The sequence below is a fragment of the Solanum pennellii genome, chromosome 4 (assembly GCF_001406875.1).
Source record: "Solanum pennellii chromosome 4, SPENNV200".
NCBI lineage: Eukaryota > Viridiplantae > Streptophyta > Magnoliopsida > Solanales > Solanaceae > Solanum > Solanum pennellii.
In genome coordinates this window covers 3,976,302-3,992,859 of record NC_028640.1, presented here as the reverse complement: position 1 = coordinate 3,992,859, position 16,558 = coordinate 3,976,302, and the positions used below count along the sequence as shown (strand labels likewise).

At 26.9% G+C, this 16,558-nt stretch overlaps 2 protein-coding genes across 2 annotated transcripts; one reads left to right on the top strand and one right to left on the bottom strand.

The window, feature by feature from the left end:
* The first annotated feature begins 2,987 nt into the window (after positions 1-2,987).
* On the top strand, positions 2,988-6,424 carry LOC107017360 (WAT1-related protein At2g39510). Its single transcript, XM_015217607.2, has 7 exons — positions 2,988-3,279; positions 3,888-3,950; positions 4,047-4,163; positions 4,627-4,873; positions 5,392-5,556; positions 5,800-5,951; positions 6,073-6,424. Exons 1-7 carry the CDS (start codon positions 3,071-3,073, stop codon positions 6,248-6,250), a joined length of 1,131 nt encoding a protein of 376 aa, XP_015073093.1. The 5' UTR covers positions 2,988-3,070; the 3' UTR covers positions 6,251-6,424.
* A 973-nt stretch (positions 6,425-7,397) lies between these two features.
* LOC107016434 lies at positions 7,398-15,847 on the bottom strand. The gene is made up of 5 exons (XM_015216905.1): positions 15,791-15,847; positions 13,724-13,954; positions 7,789-8,085; positions 7,636-7,704; positions 7,398-7,562 (listed from the first exon to the last, which is right to left on the bottom strand). The coding sequence occupies exons 1-5, from the start codon at positions 15,845-15,847 to the stop codon at positions 7,398-7,400; spliced, it is 819 nt and encodes a 272-aa protein (XP_015072391.1).
* Positions 15,848-16,558: the final 711 nt, after the last annotated feature.

Below are 16,558 nucleotides of genomic sequence, written 5' to 3'. Positions count from 1 at the left end.
CTCCAAATCGTGGTTCCTAACAAACTAATATAAGACAATCCATTATTCTTCCCCTTTTCTTTGTCATCATGGTTTACGTTGTCAGCTTTTTTTAATATATAAATTACAAAAAAAAAAAGTAAATCAAATTTTAAATTTTAAATCATAATTTATTTGATTTATCAAGTTTGAAATCAATTATTTATATTCGCTTAATAACTCCTTAACTAATTAATTTTACGTAAAATGACATAACTTTGTTTTACTATAATAGTAAAGTTACAAACATATTTTTTGTTATTTGAAAATGACTTAAACTTTGTTCACTATAATAGCAATATTTCACTTGCAACAACAATAAAGTTACTATATTATTTTATCAAATTAAAGAAACTTAATTTTACTCAATTTCTTTATATATATATGTACATTGAGTCAAAAATTGAAATTCCCTCTAGAAAATACCAAAAGTCCTCTTCAATAAATACTTCAAAATTGCCAAGTAGTAATTCATTTTTCTCATTTGAAAAATACAACTACGACAAAAGAATCAACTTGATGATGACACAATCTTTTTATATCTCCAATAAGTATACATGAAATTCTTAATTTACTGAAATAAAATTTATAAATTATGTAAAAACTACTGTAAAATTCTAACAATATAGACAAAATATTTGTAAGATACAACGAAAATATCGATTATATAAATTAACAAATTATTAATTTAAGTTAAATGCTATAATCACAGTTTCATTTAATTCTAATCCGTAGTAAGCAGTTTGGCACTCGCCTCTCTCTCTCGCGAACTCACTTGCCACTCTCTCAGATCTCGCTCACCATTCTTCCTCGCATCTCTCATTTGTACAAACACAAATGTATAAATTGCGTTTCTGTTTTGTAAAAAGCGAGAGAAACTTGTACATACAAGTGCAAATACATATATCTTCGTCCTATACATTTATAATTATACAATAATACAAATCTTCTCCCGCCAAGTTGTCTTTCTCTTTTTCTCGTTTTATACAAACACAAACTATACAAAATACAATGTATAATTTGTGTTTGTATAAAGCGAGAGAGATTTGTGTACAAATCTATCTGTATACAAAAAATATAGTTACATATACATATGCAGATTTATATTGAAATACATCTAATACGCATATACATATACGACAACTGAAAATCACAACAAAAAGAATATACTCAAAAATACAGTTACACACACACACACACATATATATATATATATAGATTTTTATGTATAAGTATATCAAAATATATAAATACAGATTTTTATGTATATGATCTATCAAAATATACAGATTAATAGCCATTATAAATATAAAATTTGCTATAAAGCGTAATTATACAAGATATAATTATAGCATATAAATATTATTTTTATGTTTGCTAAACCTAAAATTTACTCATAATAAGAAAAGCTCATTTAACTCTTGAGGTTAAGAGGTTTCCAAATTCCACATAAATTATAAAGGAGGACTAATGTACTTCTAAAATGAGCATAAATATAATATATTTTTTAATTTATGGAATCATACACATATTTTAATTAAATTTTAATTAATTAATAGAAGGTTATTTATGTTAAGTTATACCTTAAAAGGTTCAAAATCATAATTGAGAGTGACCAAAAGTAGTATCCATCTTTTTATTGATGATGCATATGATAAACCCCATAAAGCATTATTCTAATTTGCTATTTCTAATATTCTAAAGAACTTAATCCCATCTTAGTGTCCACTTAATTGAACATATTTAGCTTAGTGCAATGTAATTAATAAAAGTATTTTTATTTATTATTATATTTATTTTATGTTGAAATTACCACTTGTTTTTTTTCCCATTGTTTTTTTAGTAACATAAAAAAAGTTTTTGTTTTCTAATTTAATGTCACATTTGCATGCACAAGTGAAAAGTGCCAATTGATCCTGTAAAAGCAAGAATCTTAACATTCTAAATTGTAAATTTTTGTGATACACTTTTTAAAATTAATTAATTAACTTTTTTTTTCCGAAAATCATGTAATAATCTTGGCTATTCTATTCTTATTCGTAATTAATGACATAACTTGCTGTGACCTACTTGAAAAAAAAGTTCATGTTACTTAAAAAAAAATAATCCAAAACATAATGTCGATACTTTATATATATATTAACCAACATGTTGAAAGATTTCTTTAATTTCTTAAATTTCATATTTCAATCGAACACCTTCACATTTAATTTAAATAAAACGCAACAACTTCTTGTTCTTGAATTCATAGATATAAAAAGTTGTCTTAAGAGAAATATATAGAAATTTGTTAGAAAGCCTTTTCATAAAACTCCTTTTAATAGTGAAAAGTTTGTTTTGAGAAGTGTTTAAATGAACACTCCCATTATACGTAATAAAATAAGATAGTGGAATCCATAGGTAATTAAAGGGTATGTCTAGTATGAAAAAAAAAAAACATTTCCAATTTTTTTTCATACTTAAAATTTTTAGAAAATATATTTTCTAAAAAAATAAAAAGAAATAACCCTTTGATCAATGATGGTCTCCCAGATTCAAGATTTTCCATTAAGAAGATTCAAAAAATAGAGCCTAAAATCTAAACTTGGAACATTACGATAAATTTCAGACCTCCTAAACTACTGAACAACCTGCTAGTCTTATGTTTAGGACATTTAAATGTATATATAATTTTTTTAAAAACAATTATATTATACATATAATATAATTTTTTGTCAATGAGGTTCATGTGAGCATCATCGTGCCATTCTAGATCCGCCCTGTGATTATATATCCATAATATTTCTTCAGTTACGTATCAAACACCAGAAAATAAATAAAACCCGTGATTATTTTTTTTTGGAAAATATTTTCCTACCTACCAAGTACACCTAAATTGGATGACATATAGACGTGTCCTTAAATCACTTTAATATTTCTTGTACCCTATAAATATACTTCTCAAGTGAGAAGTTTGTTATAAATTACACAAAGCAATTTATTAACAATATAAGCATTTCTTCATCAATCAATCATATAGTTTTTTTTTTTTAAAAAATTAATTAGAAAAATAATGTCATCAAATACAAAGGAATGTCTAATGAAGTTATTAAAGAGATCAAAACCATATTTGGCTGTAATTTTCTTGCAATTTGGATTTGGAGGGTCAGCCATAATAGCTAAAACTGCATTAAATAATGGGATGAGCCATTATACTTTTTCTGTCTATAGAAATCTCTTTGCTGCTGTTGTATTTGCTCCTTTTGCTGCTCTTCTTGAAAGGTAATAATCTTTAATTTAGTCCCCCCCCCCCCAAACAAACTTTAACACGAAGCAGTAACATATTCAGAATTTAAATACTATATCGTTTTGGGTAGTGGAGGAGGCATAACTCTGTATCCTGGCCGTACTGAACACTCTTTATTGAAAAATTATGATGTATACTTAGAACTCATGTGATTGGTTGAATAACATTATTAGTTGGAAAATGATCATTTGTGTATATGTATACCTTTTTTTTCCCCATATATATTAAATTTTGAAAGTCCTTTATTAATTTTTGTTTTGAGTTGAAAGATCGCATTTTAAAATGTAAATTTAATTTTATTCACCACATATATATACATATATACTAATATACGAAAATATACAGCGTCATATTTAGTATTAGATATGCATGTACGTTTTGAGTAAGGGGCTACATACTTGTAAAGAGGCGCGCACACATATATATATATGTCAAATATTACTTTTGATATGTATATATTAAATCTTGAATAACTGTAACGTTTTTTCTAACTTCACCACTTATATTAATAGTTTATTTACATGGAGTATTTGGTTAAAAATAAATTAATCTTATTTCTTGTTTTTCTTACACATATATACAGGAAAATAAGGCCCAAAATGACACTATCCATCTTCTGGAAGATTATGTTGCTGGGCTTATTGGAGTAAATATTCCTGATAATACACTATCGATATACATAATTGGTTTTTCTTGATTTAATTTAATATTTTGATCTAATGTTTTTAATTTTTTTTTGCAGACCTGTTATAGACCAAAATTTATATTATGCAGGAATGAAATATACCACTGCTACTTTTGCAACTGCAATGTGTAATGTTCTTCCAGCCATCACTTTTTTATTAGCCTGGATACTAAGGTAATTAATTAATATGCTATATTTTCAAATTAATTAGTATGTCACGTGGGAGATAAAAAAATAAAATAAAAAAGTACTTTGTCCCTATCAAATGAAAAAAGAAGAAGAAAGATAAGTATTTATGTAATTGTAGATTAGTGGATCAGGTCATTTCCAATGTTATGGGATAATTTTTTTTATTAAAATGATAGTACAAAAGTATTTTTTCAATTATTATGTCGTTTGTGACGTAGCTACAAATTTATATAAAAAAATTCAAAAATATCATATCTAATTAAGATCTATCTAAGTTAATCTTTAAATTTTATGCTCAGTCAAATATGATATATAAAGTAGAACAATGGGAATACACAAACTAAACTAGAACAATGAGAATACACAAACTCATGTGTACTATCGGTGTTAATATTAAATGTTATATTATCAGTGAATATGAGTTAATTCTCGAAAATTTTAATTGTAGGCTTGAAAATGTGAATGTATGGAAAGTAAGTAGCCAAGCAAAAATAATTGGGACAATAATAACACTTGGAGGTGCAACAATTATGAGTCTTGTTGGAGGCCCAATAATTGGATTGCCATGGACCAAACATCATAGCAATGTTCCTACTACTAAAAATGTTGTTTCTCCCAATGAACTCAATCCTGTTAAAGGTGCAATCTTCATTGCTGCTGGTTGTTTCTGTTGGGCTTGCTTTTATAATCTTCAGGTAATGTTCTCGGAAAGTTACTGTCACGTGATTAAAGAGGTTACATGTTCGACTTGTGAAAATCGATTCTTGGAGAAAATGCATAGGGTTAAGTACAGTATAATAGACCTTTGTGGTTTGATTCTGACCTAATCTCGTGCAAAGCAGATATAACTTGTTTTTTTATATTTCTATTTATAACTTTATAGTTATGAAGGGTATTTTCGTAAAAAATAACTTATTCATAGAAATTATATAGTGTGTTGTTTTATTCACTGAGAAATAATATCAGAATAACTAATCTCATCTTCAAACCAAACAAACCCTAATAGGGATAAAGTTTACTCGTAGAGTTACTTATATGTGATCAAGAGGTTACGAGTTCGAACTCTAAAGACAGTCTCTCGCAAAAATACAAGATATAATATAGATTCTTATGTTCCGACTCTTCCGTAGATCCCTTGCATATTAGATAATTCGATTTTTTTTAAAAAAAATTTCTTTTCAGTATAATAATATTTTTTATTTTGTTTTAACAGGCAATTACATTGAAGAAATATCAAGCAGGAATGTCACTTACTTCTTTAATATGTATGTCTGGGGCTCTACAAGGCACTGCACTAACACTTTTGGTTCAAAGGGGCAATTTTGGAATTTGGTCTATTAAATGGGGCTCCAGTTTATTTTATGCATCACTTTACTGTGTAAGTCTAAAAAAATATTAATTATTTCTCTTTTTTAAAATTATATTTGCTAAGTTTTAAGTTTTTTTTTATATATATATATATATATATATATATCGTTAACGTAAAAAATGTTAATTAATTTCATAGAGTAAGTCTAAAAAATCTTATATATGTAGAACTTTTTTGAATGATTTGATAATGTATTTTTTTTTTATTATAACGATATGTATAACTTAAATTTGTACGATATTATTGATGCAGGGAATTGTTAATTCAGGGATTGGTTATTATGTTTCTGGATTAATTATGAATGAGAAAGGACCAGTTTTTGTAACAGCTTTTAATCCTCTAAATATGGTTATTGTTGCAATTTTGGGTTCATTTATTTTATCTGAGCAGCTCAATATGGGAAGGTAATTTAAATTCTTATTCCCCTTTTTATTTTTATTAATTTAAATTATATATATACCAATATTAATTTTTTTTTTACATTATTTCAATTCTAATTTTTTTATCTGATTTTAATTAATGTAGGGTTGTGGGAGCTGCTGTAATTGTTGTTGGATTATATCTAGTAATATGGGGTACTAGCAAGGACAAAAATTCAACAAAAATAGTGAGCACCAAAGAAAATGTTGAATCAAATAATGATAAAGAATTAGCAGAGATTAAATCTTCAAATCAATTAGTGATTGGAGATGAATCTGTTTAATTAAGAGGAGATTAAAAAAAGGTTATGGACTTATGATTGTGTCTTAATTGGTACAAGCTTTGAGGGTTTAATACTTATTAGATTAATATGTGTAACTTAGATGTGATGTATTTTAAGTGTTAATTTAGCTATGTAGTTGACATTTGAAAATATGCTCAATAATTTTTTGCAAGACTTGAAGTATCTATTAGTTAAAGAGTATTTTATCATTTATTTAGGTATTTAATTGATTATATTATAATTTGAATGCTTAAATATATTTTATTGCAAAATCGTACTCGGTTGATAGTGTCCTTATCCCTTAATTCTCAAGCTATCCTCAAATTCTTAACTGAGATTGCAAAGTTATAATAATGATATCTAAATCAACTTACGTACACTTCAACCTATTTTATGAGATACTTTCTACCTACTATTCTATTTTTCTTTGTCATTTTGACCCTATCAACAAAGTTAAAAATCACGAAATTGAATTGAATATGCAGATCAAATTTTACTCGATTTGGTACATTTCAACTATTAAATAAAATATCTTCCTCCACTCCATAACTATATTTTCACTTTCCACCAACACAAAAATCAACTAACACGTCAATTAGATTTCCATCATTAGATCTAATGATGTTGTAAGCCATAATGTATAGCTTATAGAGCTATAACCATACTATCAACAACTATCTTCCCTAGTCACTCATTTGTAGCCAAAAATTAGGAACTTGAGAAAGAGTAATGTTCAAAACCTAAAATATGAAGATAATTTTATAAAAAATGAAAAGAGAGAGAATTTCAAATAGCATGTTTAGCGGTCACAAACATGAAAATCTAACAAAAACACAACACGATCTGCTAGAGTTGTCTATGAAAAAAAAACAGGTTTGTAGTTGCAAAATAAAAACACAGAGTTTTAAGGCCTCTTATTAAAATTTAACTTTAGTTCACTGACTAATCGTTGAGCTGCCCCTTTCTTGCACAAGATCCATCAACAGATCAAACTTGTTTTGCTGCTTCATTTTTTGCAACATGATATTCTATAACACTTTTCAAGTACTCTGAATGCAAAGACAACAAATGAGTTTTGTTTTAGGATACAAATAAATAACAAAATATCATTAACTATAAGGGTGCATTCATGGAAAAGAAAAAGTATTCACCATTGAATTACTTCAAAGATCATTTCCGTGGGAGTCTTCTTCAACTTTTGAACAACAGCAAGAATTGTGATTCCGCTATCAAAAAAAATATGATTGTTAGCATGGTTGCTCTTGCAACCAGCATGCCTCTCGAATTCCATAGCACTTAGAAGAATCTTCTTCTACATAAGACATAAAATGCCCCATTAGATATGAAGAAAATTCGCGAAAATAAAATAGTAAAAACTTGTATACCTCCGATGACTTGCAGTTATCGCAGCTACATAGGTAACCATTCCCTTTAATAACTCCTATAAGAGATTTCTGCACCATAAATAAAAAAAAAAAAACATATTTAGAATAAAAAATATCGAAACCTCAAAGAAGAATTCATGAATCAAAACTTACATCCGAGGACATTGAGATATACTTTACGGGCACTCCATCAAGTAAACCACTTGACAATAAACTTCTTACATTGGAAGGGAAAGTGTTTTGTACTTTCTTCTTCGAGTCAACACCGATAAACTTATCATGATTCACGAGGTTTTTTCCCTTTCCAGAGTTGTCCCCAATAGAAATGACTTTTCCTTTTCCACGTTCGAGAGATGTAGCATTTATGCTATTGGTGTTGGATATGTTCGCGCGTGTTTCAGATAGAACATCAACATCATTCAGCATCTCAGGGCCATTGTTCTCGAAAGACTGGAAAGATCATAAAACAATTGTTGAAGAGTGGAAAAATGATTATTAAGGCTATTCGAGTTTCACCAAAATCTTTTCTGGTAGAAGGCATATAAAGGCATAAATGATTCAGAGTCAATAGTGAAAAATAAACCTAAAATATCTTTTTTTTTTTTGAGTTTTATATATCAACTATGTTTATGAGTTTTCTACCTAAATAATCATCAACTATTAATATTAATTATTAATTTTCATACCTGAAATATCACCGTCATTCGGGCAGTAAAAAGGAATAGAAATAATTGATGTGTGTTTCAATAATAGTTGGTGATAATTCATGTAAGAAAATTACACATATGATAGTTCTGATTTGAAACACAAATAAACGATTGCTATGGTAAATTAAATTCTTCACCAATCATAGTTGAGAGAGAACATCTACTATATACTTCTTCTACATACAATAACGGCAGCGCAATAAATTAGATGCATATAATAAGGAACACTTTCTGAGAATCTTATTTTTCTCTCATAAATGACTGTAATTCTTAAAGATGCTTATATCAACATAAAAATATATGAATATTGGAAGAACTATAAAAGCAAAAATAAGATTTCTCCATCATTAATTACTACCTTAACATATGTTTTATAGACAAGTTAGTAGCATTTAATACAAAAGCTCTGTACTTTCAACCTTCTCTTATGAGACTAAGATTTTTCGCATATGTATTAGCAACTGAGTCAAACTACGACAATCAATGAATAAAATTAAAAAAAAATTATTTCATTAGGATATCTGTTTACTTTTTAATGATGAATCTGACAATGAAAATTTTTATCTTCATTTATTAATTTTCTCTTATCATCTTTGTTAATTACGGTTTTGATCAATTCTTCCAAGTTAAGTTCGTCATCAATAATTTTTTTGCCCTTTCTTAGTGTCTGAAGAAAGAAAATCATCACATGAAATTCGACATGCAAAGAGATGTCGTTGCATATAAATTATACCTTTCTATGCAACAACGACATGTTCTTGCATACCAAATTTCATGTGATGATTTGCTTTCTTTATTTATCAAAAAGAACGGGAGAGGAAAGTTAATCTTTTACACAAAGAAAAAGATCAAAGTGCGCATTCAAGATTGAAAAAAATAACATAGATCAAAGCACGAGTATTCTTACAAAATTTTAAAATACTGTTGTTCAAATAAAATTTACATAATTGTTGAAATAATTCAAAGTCGAAAACTTTACCATTTTCAACTATTTCAGATGCAGTCCTCCAACAACGAATAACAACTATCGAGCTCTACCAATGCTAGAATCTCCCACTTCAAAATCAAAGCAAAAAAATGTTCATATAATAATTAGAACATATTATATAAATCTGAAAAACAAAAATAAAAAAATCAAAATCATCACTAAAATCATGTATAAAATGAATAATAATAAAGAAGATGTTTTCCTTTTTCTCATTTTTATAAGAAAGTTCATATGATTTAACAATAAAAATCAGGTTACAGCTTAATAAAATTGAAGATGATCACAAGTCTCAAGTAACTTTTACATGATGAAATCTATCAAAATCGATGAACAAATCGAAACGATTGAGTTTAAGCAGTTCACCTCAATTGCATCTCTCCAGTGAATTCTCTAGAGTAATTAGTTAGAGAGTATTTCTAAGTTTAATAATAACAAGTGATCCTATATAACATGGTTTACGAAATATATATAATAATATATTGAGCTAAATTGACTATGTTATGTCATTTCATAATTTATTAGTAATTGATTGGGATCCCTTAAATGGAAAAAAAGAAGGTAAAAGTATTTATTTTTCAAACTTTCTAGTCTAAGATTAGTTAATAGGAAATTATATATCCATGTTTAGGTTTGTTTTACCCTAAATTACTTGACCATTCTTATTTTGTCAATTTAAATTTTTTTCTCCAATAATAGTTTTAAGATTTAGTAAATAATTTCTTTTTCATATATGCCAAAATTATCCTAAATTTCCTCATCACACTGATTTGAGAATTTAATTTTTATTTATTAATCATATGACAAGCATTTAGATGGTCAAATATAGTTGGAGATTTTTATTTTTGTTTTTACTTTTGATAAAAAAACATCAAAAGACACTGTCTAGTGATATAAATTTGTAAAAAAAAATAAAAAGTTGACATTTCAACAACGAAGACACCTAAATTTAATTTTGAAATGATATTGTTAATATATTATTAATTACTAGAGAATCTCATAAATAAATAAATAAATGACTGTAGAATAAAAAAACAGACCGCTAGTGGATAAAGTGGAAGTTACTCCATTATAACATCTCTTGACTATGTGTACTTTTCTAATAAAGCGAGTTTATTGATTTTAAATACGAACTTGTTAGTTGTTTTTTTTGGTCAAAAAGAAAAGTAATTTAGTCAAATTATCTTTGTAACGGATGAGATCCTTCTTCATTACTCATCCTCTCAATTTCCCCATGAACCTATTTGAATGATAGCCAAATGTCATAATTAAGAACTAAAGATTGAGATTTAATTAACTAAATTAAATTCTAACTAGAATAACAAATAATTATTTATTTATTTTTAAAAAATGTCAATTTCATAATTCTAGCTAAAAATTCTCATTCATAAATATATCTAAATTTTTTCACTATTACTATTTACTATGAGCTATTCTATTTTTGAAACCATTTTTTTCTCTTTTGTTACAAAATTTTGTTTCTAAAATTCATTGGAACTCTGAGTTATTGTAAAATAATAAAATTTCACATCATGCTTTTTATAAAAAAAATAAAAATTTGCAAATACTCTTTCTAGATTTTTTAACATCATATGTCGATTAGTTTGTGTAACGATTATCAGTGAGGCCTAATCATTACCGGAGTGGACCCATGTGTGTCACTGTGGGTGCTCAAGCATCCATTACTTTCGACTCGAGCTTTATATATACATATAGATTATTGAAAGAAATAAATAAAAATAAATTGTGAGTTGTGTGCTCTGGTTAGCCAAGCAAGCTACCTTTCTCTTTTTATCTTTTTCCTTGTTTGGAGTAGTTCATATTGTTTCTACACAATTTTTTCTTTAATTGTTTTTTTTTTAATTAGTGTTAATCTATTTTATAAAAATAAAAGCAAATATATATTAAACTATCGTGGGTCATGACAAAAAATTGCTCACTTAATTCCATTGTGGCACCTTTTTTTTATTTTAGTCCGTTTTAAAAAAGAATGCCACTTTACAATAATGTAGTAATGCTACTATTATTTGGTTCATGCCGAGTAAGATTGTGAATTTTAATAGTTTTTTTTATAAAAATTATTAATTATAATTTGAAAAATTTCCTAACTTAAATTTAAAATAGTTTTGAACTTGTGCTTTGTGATTGCAATAACTATATGTTATTAGAGTGATGCAACACTTTAATAGTCTGCGTATATTTTATCTTCCGACCTTATGAGATTATATATGGATATGTTATTGTTATGATAGATCAGAGCACCTACGCCATTACAATTCTGAATCTGTCATTAAGCATTACTACATGAACAAAGTAAAAGTCAAAAAGAAAATATTTTTTTCAAAAAAAGTTGAGCACATTAATCAAATGGAAAATAGTGAATTCTTGAAAAAAATTTATGAAATAATATTTAGATAGAATAGTGGGTTTGATAAAAAAAAATTTAAACAACTAAATAAGGAAATTATTTGTTATTCAAATCATAATTAAATCTTAAATAAGGTAATTAAATCTCAAGCTATTCGAGTTTCATTTAATTTTTTTTTGGAGAAACGCATATAAAGGCACAAATATTTTATGCTACTTTGAAAAAGGTTTTTTTTATCACAATTGTAAATGAAAACCCTGCTTGAAAGATTTAGTCCGATCTCCAGATATAAATGATGAAATTATCTTATTAAATAATTGAAGCAATTAATTTTAGCATACTAAATCTAATTGCCTGTGCAACAAAATAAATTAATTTTTTTTTTTACCATTTTCAAGTAGTTTAGATGCAATACTTCATCATTAAATAGCAAATTTGAGCTCTATCAATGTGAAAGTTCGTCAAGTAATTTTAGGGGAAAAAAGAATTTCACTGTCAACCAGAAAACTCAATCATGAAAAATATTGCTAAACATAATACAAAAATATGAAAGATTAAAAATAAATAAATTAATAAATAATTCACACAGGTAGATTTGCTAAGTTCAAAATCATTAGTAAAACTACTTATCCAAAAAAAAAAGTAAATAAACAAACTTTTGCCAACTTTTTTATATATTGGCTATGTTATGTTACGAGAGTCTTGTTAAAGAATCTAAAATGAGATGTCATATGTAGTAGTTATTCACTTGCGTCGCTAGAATGAAATAATCTATTAAAAGATACTGATTAATTAAATTTTATGGTCAAAGATTGAGAAAAGGATCAAATTTGTCCTTTATCTTTTAGTTACGAGTCAAAGTAATTATTGTCTTTTAACATAGAACACTAATGGTCTTCCATTGATATTCTCTCAAATATTCGTTTACGTTTTAATGGTGTTTTTTGTGCATCAAAACAACATGAGAATTTCACCAAATTGACTGCGCACTAGATTTACACTAAAACAACACTATAGTTACACCAAAACAATAGCATAAAACTTGTTTATTTTTATTTTAAAAAAGAAATGTAATTTAGTCAAACTCTCTTTATGACAGTCTTGTTTGTTATAAGCTCTTTAATCTTTTATGTGACCAACTGTTAATCACGTATGATAACATTATACTTAAATCTTATTTTCACTTGTACACCTCAAGTAAATATACTTTAAAGAATCAATACTTTTATAACTACTCTTTATTTGTGCATGTCATGAAAAAAACAAATCTTAACCTCTCGATGAGCAGAGACTTAATATTACTTAGATGTACATTTTTCTGCTAAACAAGTAACAAGATGAAACTAATGAACCAAAAATTCAATCAATAAAGTAAAACAAGGTTTAAACCAACTCAAATCTGAAATCACAAAATGAGCGAAATGCAACACTTTGAAGTACAAACAATTTTATTAAAAATCACCATGAATTCGTAACTATAAACATCATTACTAGTAGATACTATTCCCTCCAAGTGATATTCTAAGAAAAGGATTTACAAAAAGTTACTCAATCAAAAAACAACACTAATTCTGCATAAATTAAGACTTGTTTTTTGTAATTTTTGAATTTGAAGAGGCTTATATGTGATAAGAGAAAATNCAACTTTGTAAGGTCTTCGATACAAGACAAAGAAATATAATTTTGTTAGAATACAATAGTAACAGGGGCGGAAGAATCGGTTACTACAACAACTCGCAATTTCTCAATATAAACACAAATATATATTATCTTAATAAAGCATAGTTTACTGAATACAATAGGACACAACAAAGGAAATTGCTGGGAACAACAATACAAGAAAATACACTTGAAAACTTAGATGTATGTCTGAAAGGAGATGAGAATATTCAAAATCATAATTAACTTTTTGATTGCTTCCTCCCACGTTCTCACACTACTATACCAATTCCATTACTAAATCTAGCTTTGCTCGCGTGACTTTCTTCCTTCCCAAAAGTAATCATCCAACCTTTTATGTGGAATTACACTTCTAGTACCCCTACTCGGCTTGCCAATGCAGAAATCACCCATGACATCAGGTTTTGTGATCCTAGAGGAAACACCTGAATCCTTATCGCCATTCACATTATTGATTGTGTTGTCTGTAGGATTGATGGAGATTTCTCCATTTGCAGAATTGTCCCCCACAAAAATGACATTTCCAATTTCATGTCCTAGTGATGTAGCATTTGTGTCTGATGATTTTGAAAACTTTATCTGTAGAGACAGAAAAGATCATAAAAAAATGTGCCAAAAAATAAAAAAGAATTAAGGTTAATTATCATCAAAAATCATTTTACATAGAAGACATATAAAGGCACAAATATTTAATGTTATTTTGAAGAAAAAAAATTCTAGTGCAAATGTACATGAAAAACACTAGCTTGGGAGAGTTGGCTCGATCTTTATTGATGAAGAAGACAAGGGGAAATCAAAAAACACATATGACTAGATACAAAGGATGAAGGTATCTTCTTTATAATAATTGAACCAATTAATCTTAGCACACTAAATTTAATATTTAATAACTATTTTTCTTTTTTAAGTAGTGCACATTTTAGAATTTCTAGGTTTGCCTTTTATTAAGGTACCCTTAATTAGTTAAGGAGGAGCCAAAGTATATCCATATCATGAATTATTATGCAGAACGAAATATTAGTAAAATTTTTTTTGGTTCGAACAACTAGCTCTCAATATATTGTATATGACTTGAACCATAACAATTTCTCAACATAAAAACATTAATCTTATACCACGAGGTTGATGAAAAAAGAACACATATCAAAGCACACGTTACAGAAAAAGAAAGAAGCACACAAATAAATTAAAGCATACATTAGAGATTGAAAAAGGAAATGTAAATTAAAGCAAAAAAGATTTGTTGTTAATTTCCATAGCCTTACAACATTAAAAAAATTTATTGGTGCAAAAAAAAGTTGTTGAAACAATTCAAATTGAAAATTTTACCATTTTCATGTATTTCAGATATAGTGCTCCAACAACGAATAGCAAGTATTGATATCTATGAATGGTAAAATCTGTCAATTCAAAAATTAAAGCAAAAAATGAAAATAAAATAATTAGAACATAAATTACGAAAATCTGATAAAAAATAATTAAAAAAAGAAATCTCACTTTCAACCTAAAAACTCACTTATAGAAAATAACGCCAAATATAGCACCAAAAATAATTCAGTGTTTTGCTAGATTCTCATACACTGAAATTTGACAAGTGACAGGAAGAGAAAGCTTATGATTTTATATATTAGTGTGATGAGTGATCCTATACAACGCGGATTACAGAAAATAATATGTTCTGTCTTGTTGAATTGACTATGCTATGTCACGAGAACTGTATTAAAGAATCTTTAATGAAATGTCATAATTGGTAGTTATTGACTGGCCCCTAGAATGAAATAAACAGTAAAAAAACATTGATTAATTAATTAACTTTTATGGTAAATTTAGTAAATATAAAAGTGTATATATATATACTTGTTTTGTCCTAAATTACTTGATCACATTTATTTTGAGAATTTAAACTTTCTTCACTAATTGTTTTAAGATTTAGTAAATATTATTTTTCCATATATATGTCCATTTTATCCAAAATTGCTTGTTCACACTTATTTTGAGAATTCAGTTTTATTTAGTAATAGTGTGAAAAGTATTTATTTGGTCAAATATAATTTATTTGGTCAGATATAATTTGAGATTCAACATCAGAGACACCTAAAACTGATTTCAAAATGATATTATTAATAAATTATTAATTATTAGAGAATCTCTTAAATAAACAAATGAAATATAAAATAAAGGCTTAAGGTTCTAATAATATAACATTTTAATAAAATAAAGTAGGACACATATGAGAACTTGTCCTTTGATTGTTAAATATCATAGTCAAAGATTAGTAAAAATAAAATTATTCATATACATTTGATTCTTCATTAACTTTTTCAAGATCTTGTACTTTTTTATAATAAAAAAAATGCTTATTTTATTTTATAATTGCTTGATCACGCATAATTTCATAATTTAATTTTTTTTTACCAACAGATTTTGTTTGGCACTCCTACAACCATAGGTTGGGTAGAGGATGCCACTCATTGATTTCCGTTCATTAGTTTAAACAAATACGTTTTTTTCTTCAATTTTTTTGAAATGATTATATATTTATAAATTACGTAAGAATTATTATAAGTCACAATAATTGATAATTCAAAATATATAAAAATACATCGACCTTTGTTCTCGAGAAATAATAGTAAAGTGAAATTTCCAAACACACTATAGTAGAAGTTACTCATTTATAACACGCTTAGAATGTGTGTGCTTTTCTAGTAAAACGAGTTCATTGATATCAATTGCAAACTTGTTTTTTATTTTCTTTTTTTTTAAAAGAGCTAATAATTTAGTCAAATCATATCTATGGCAGTCTTGTTTGTTGTGAGATCTTGTCTTTCAGGTGACTAACTGTTATACACGTTTGATGACATTATATTTAAATCTTAATGTCATTTCTGCAACTATGTAAATATGTTTCGAAGCACCAAGTATTCTTTTATAAGTGCTCAAAAGACCAAATATGAACCTCTCACTGAGCAGAGACATGATAGTGACTTAGATGTGCATTTCTTTGCTAAACAAGTAAAAGGATGAAACTAATGAACCAAAAACCCTATTACAAGAGTAAAACAAGGTTCAAAACACTCAAATCTGAAATCAAAAAATGAGGAATATGGAACACTTTGAAATTCAAACGATATTCTTAGACAAGGATTAACGAAAATCACTTCTTAGACAAGGATTAACGAAAAG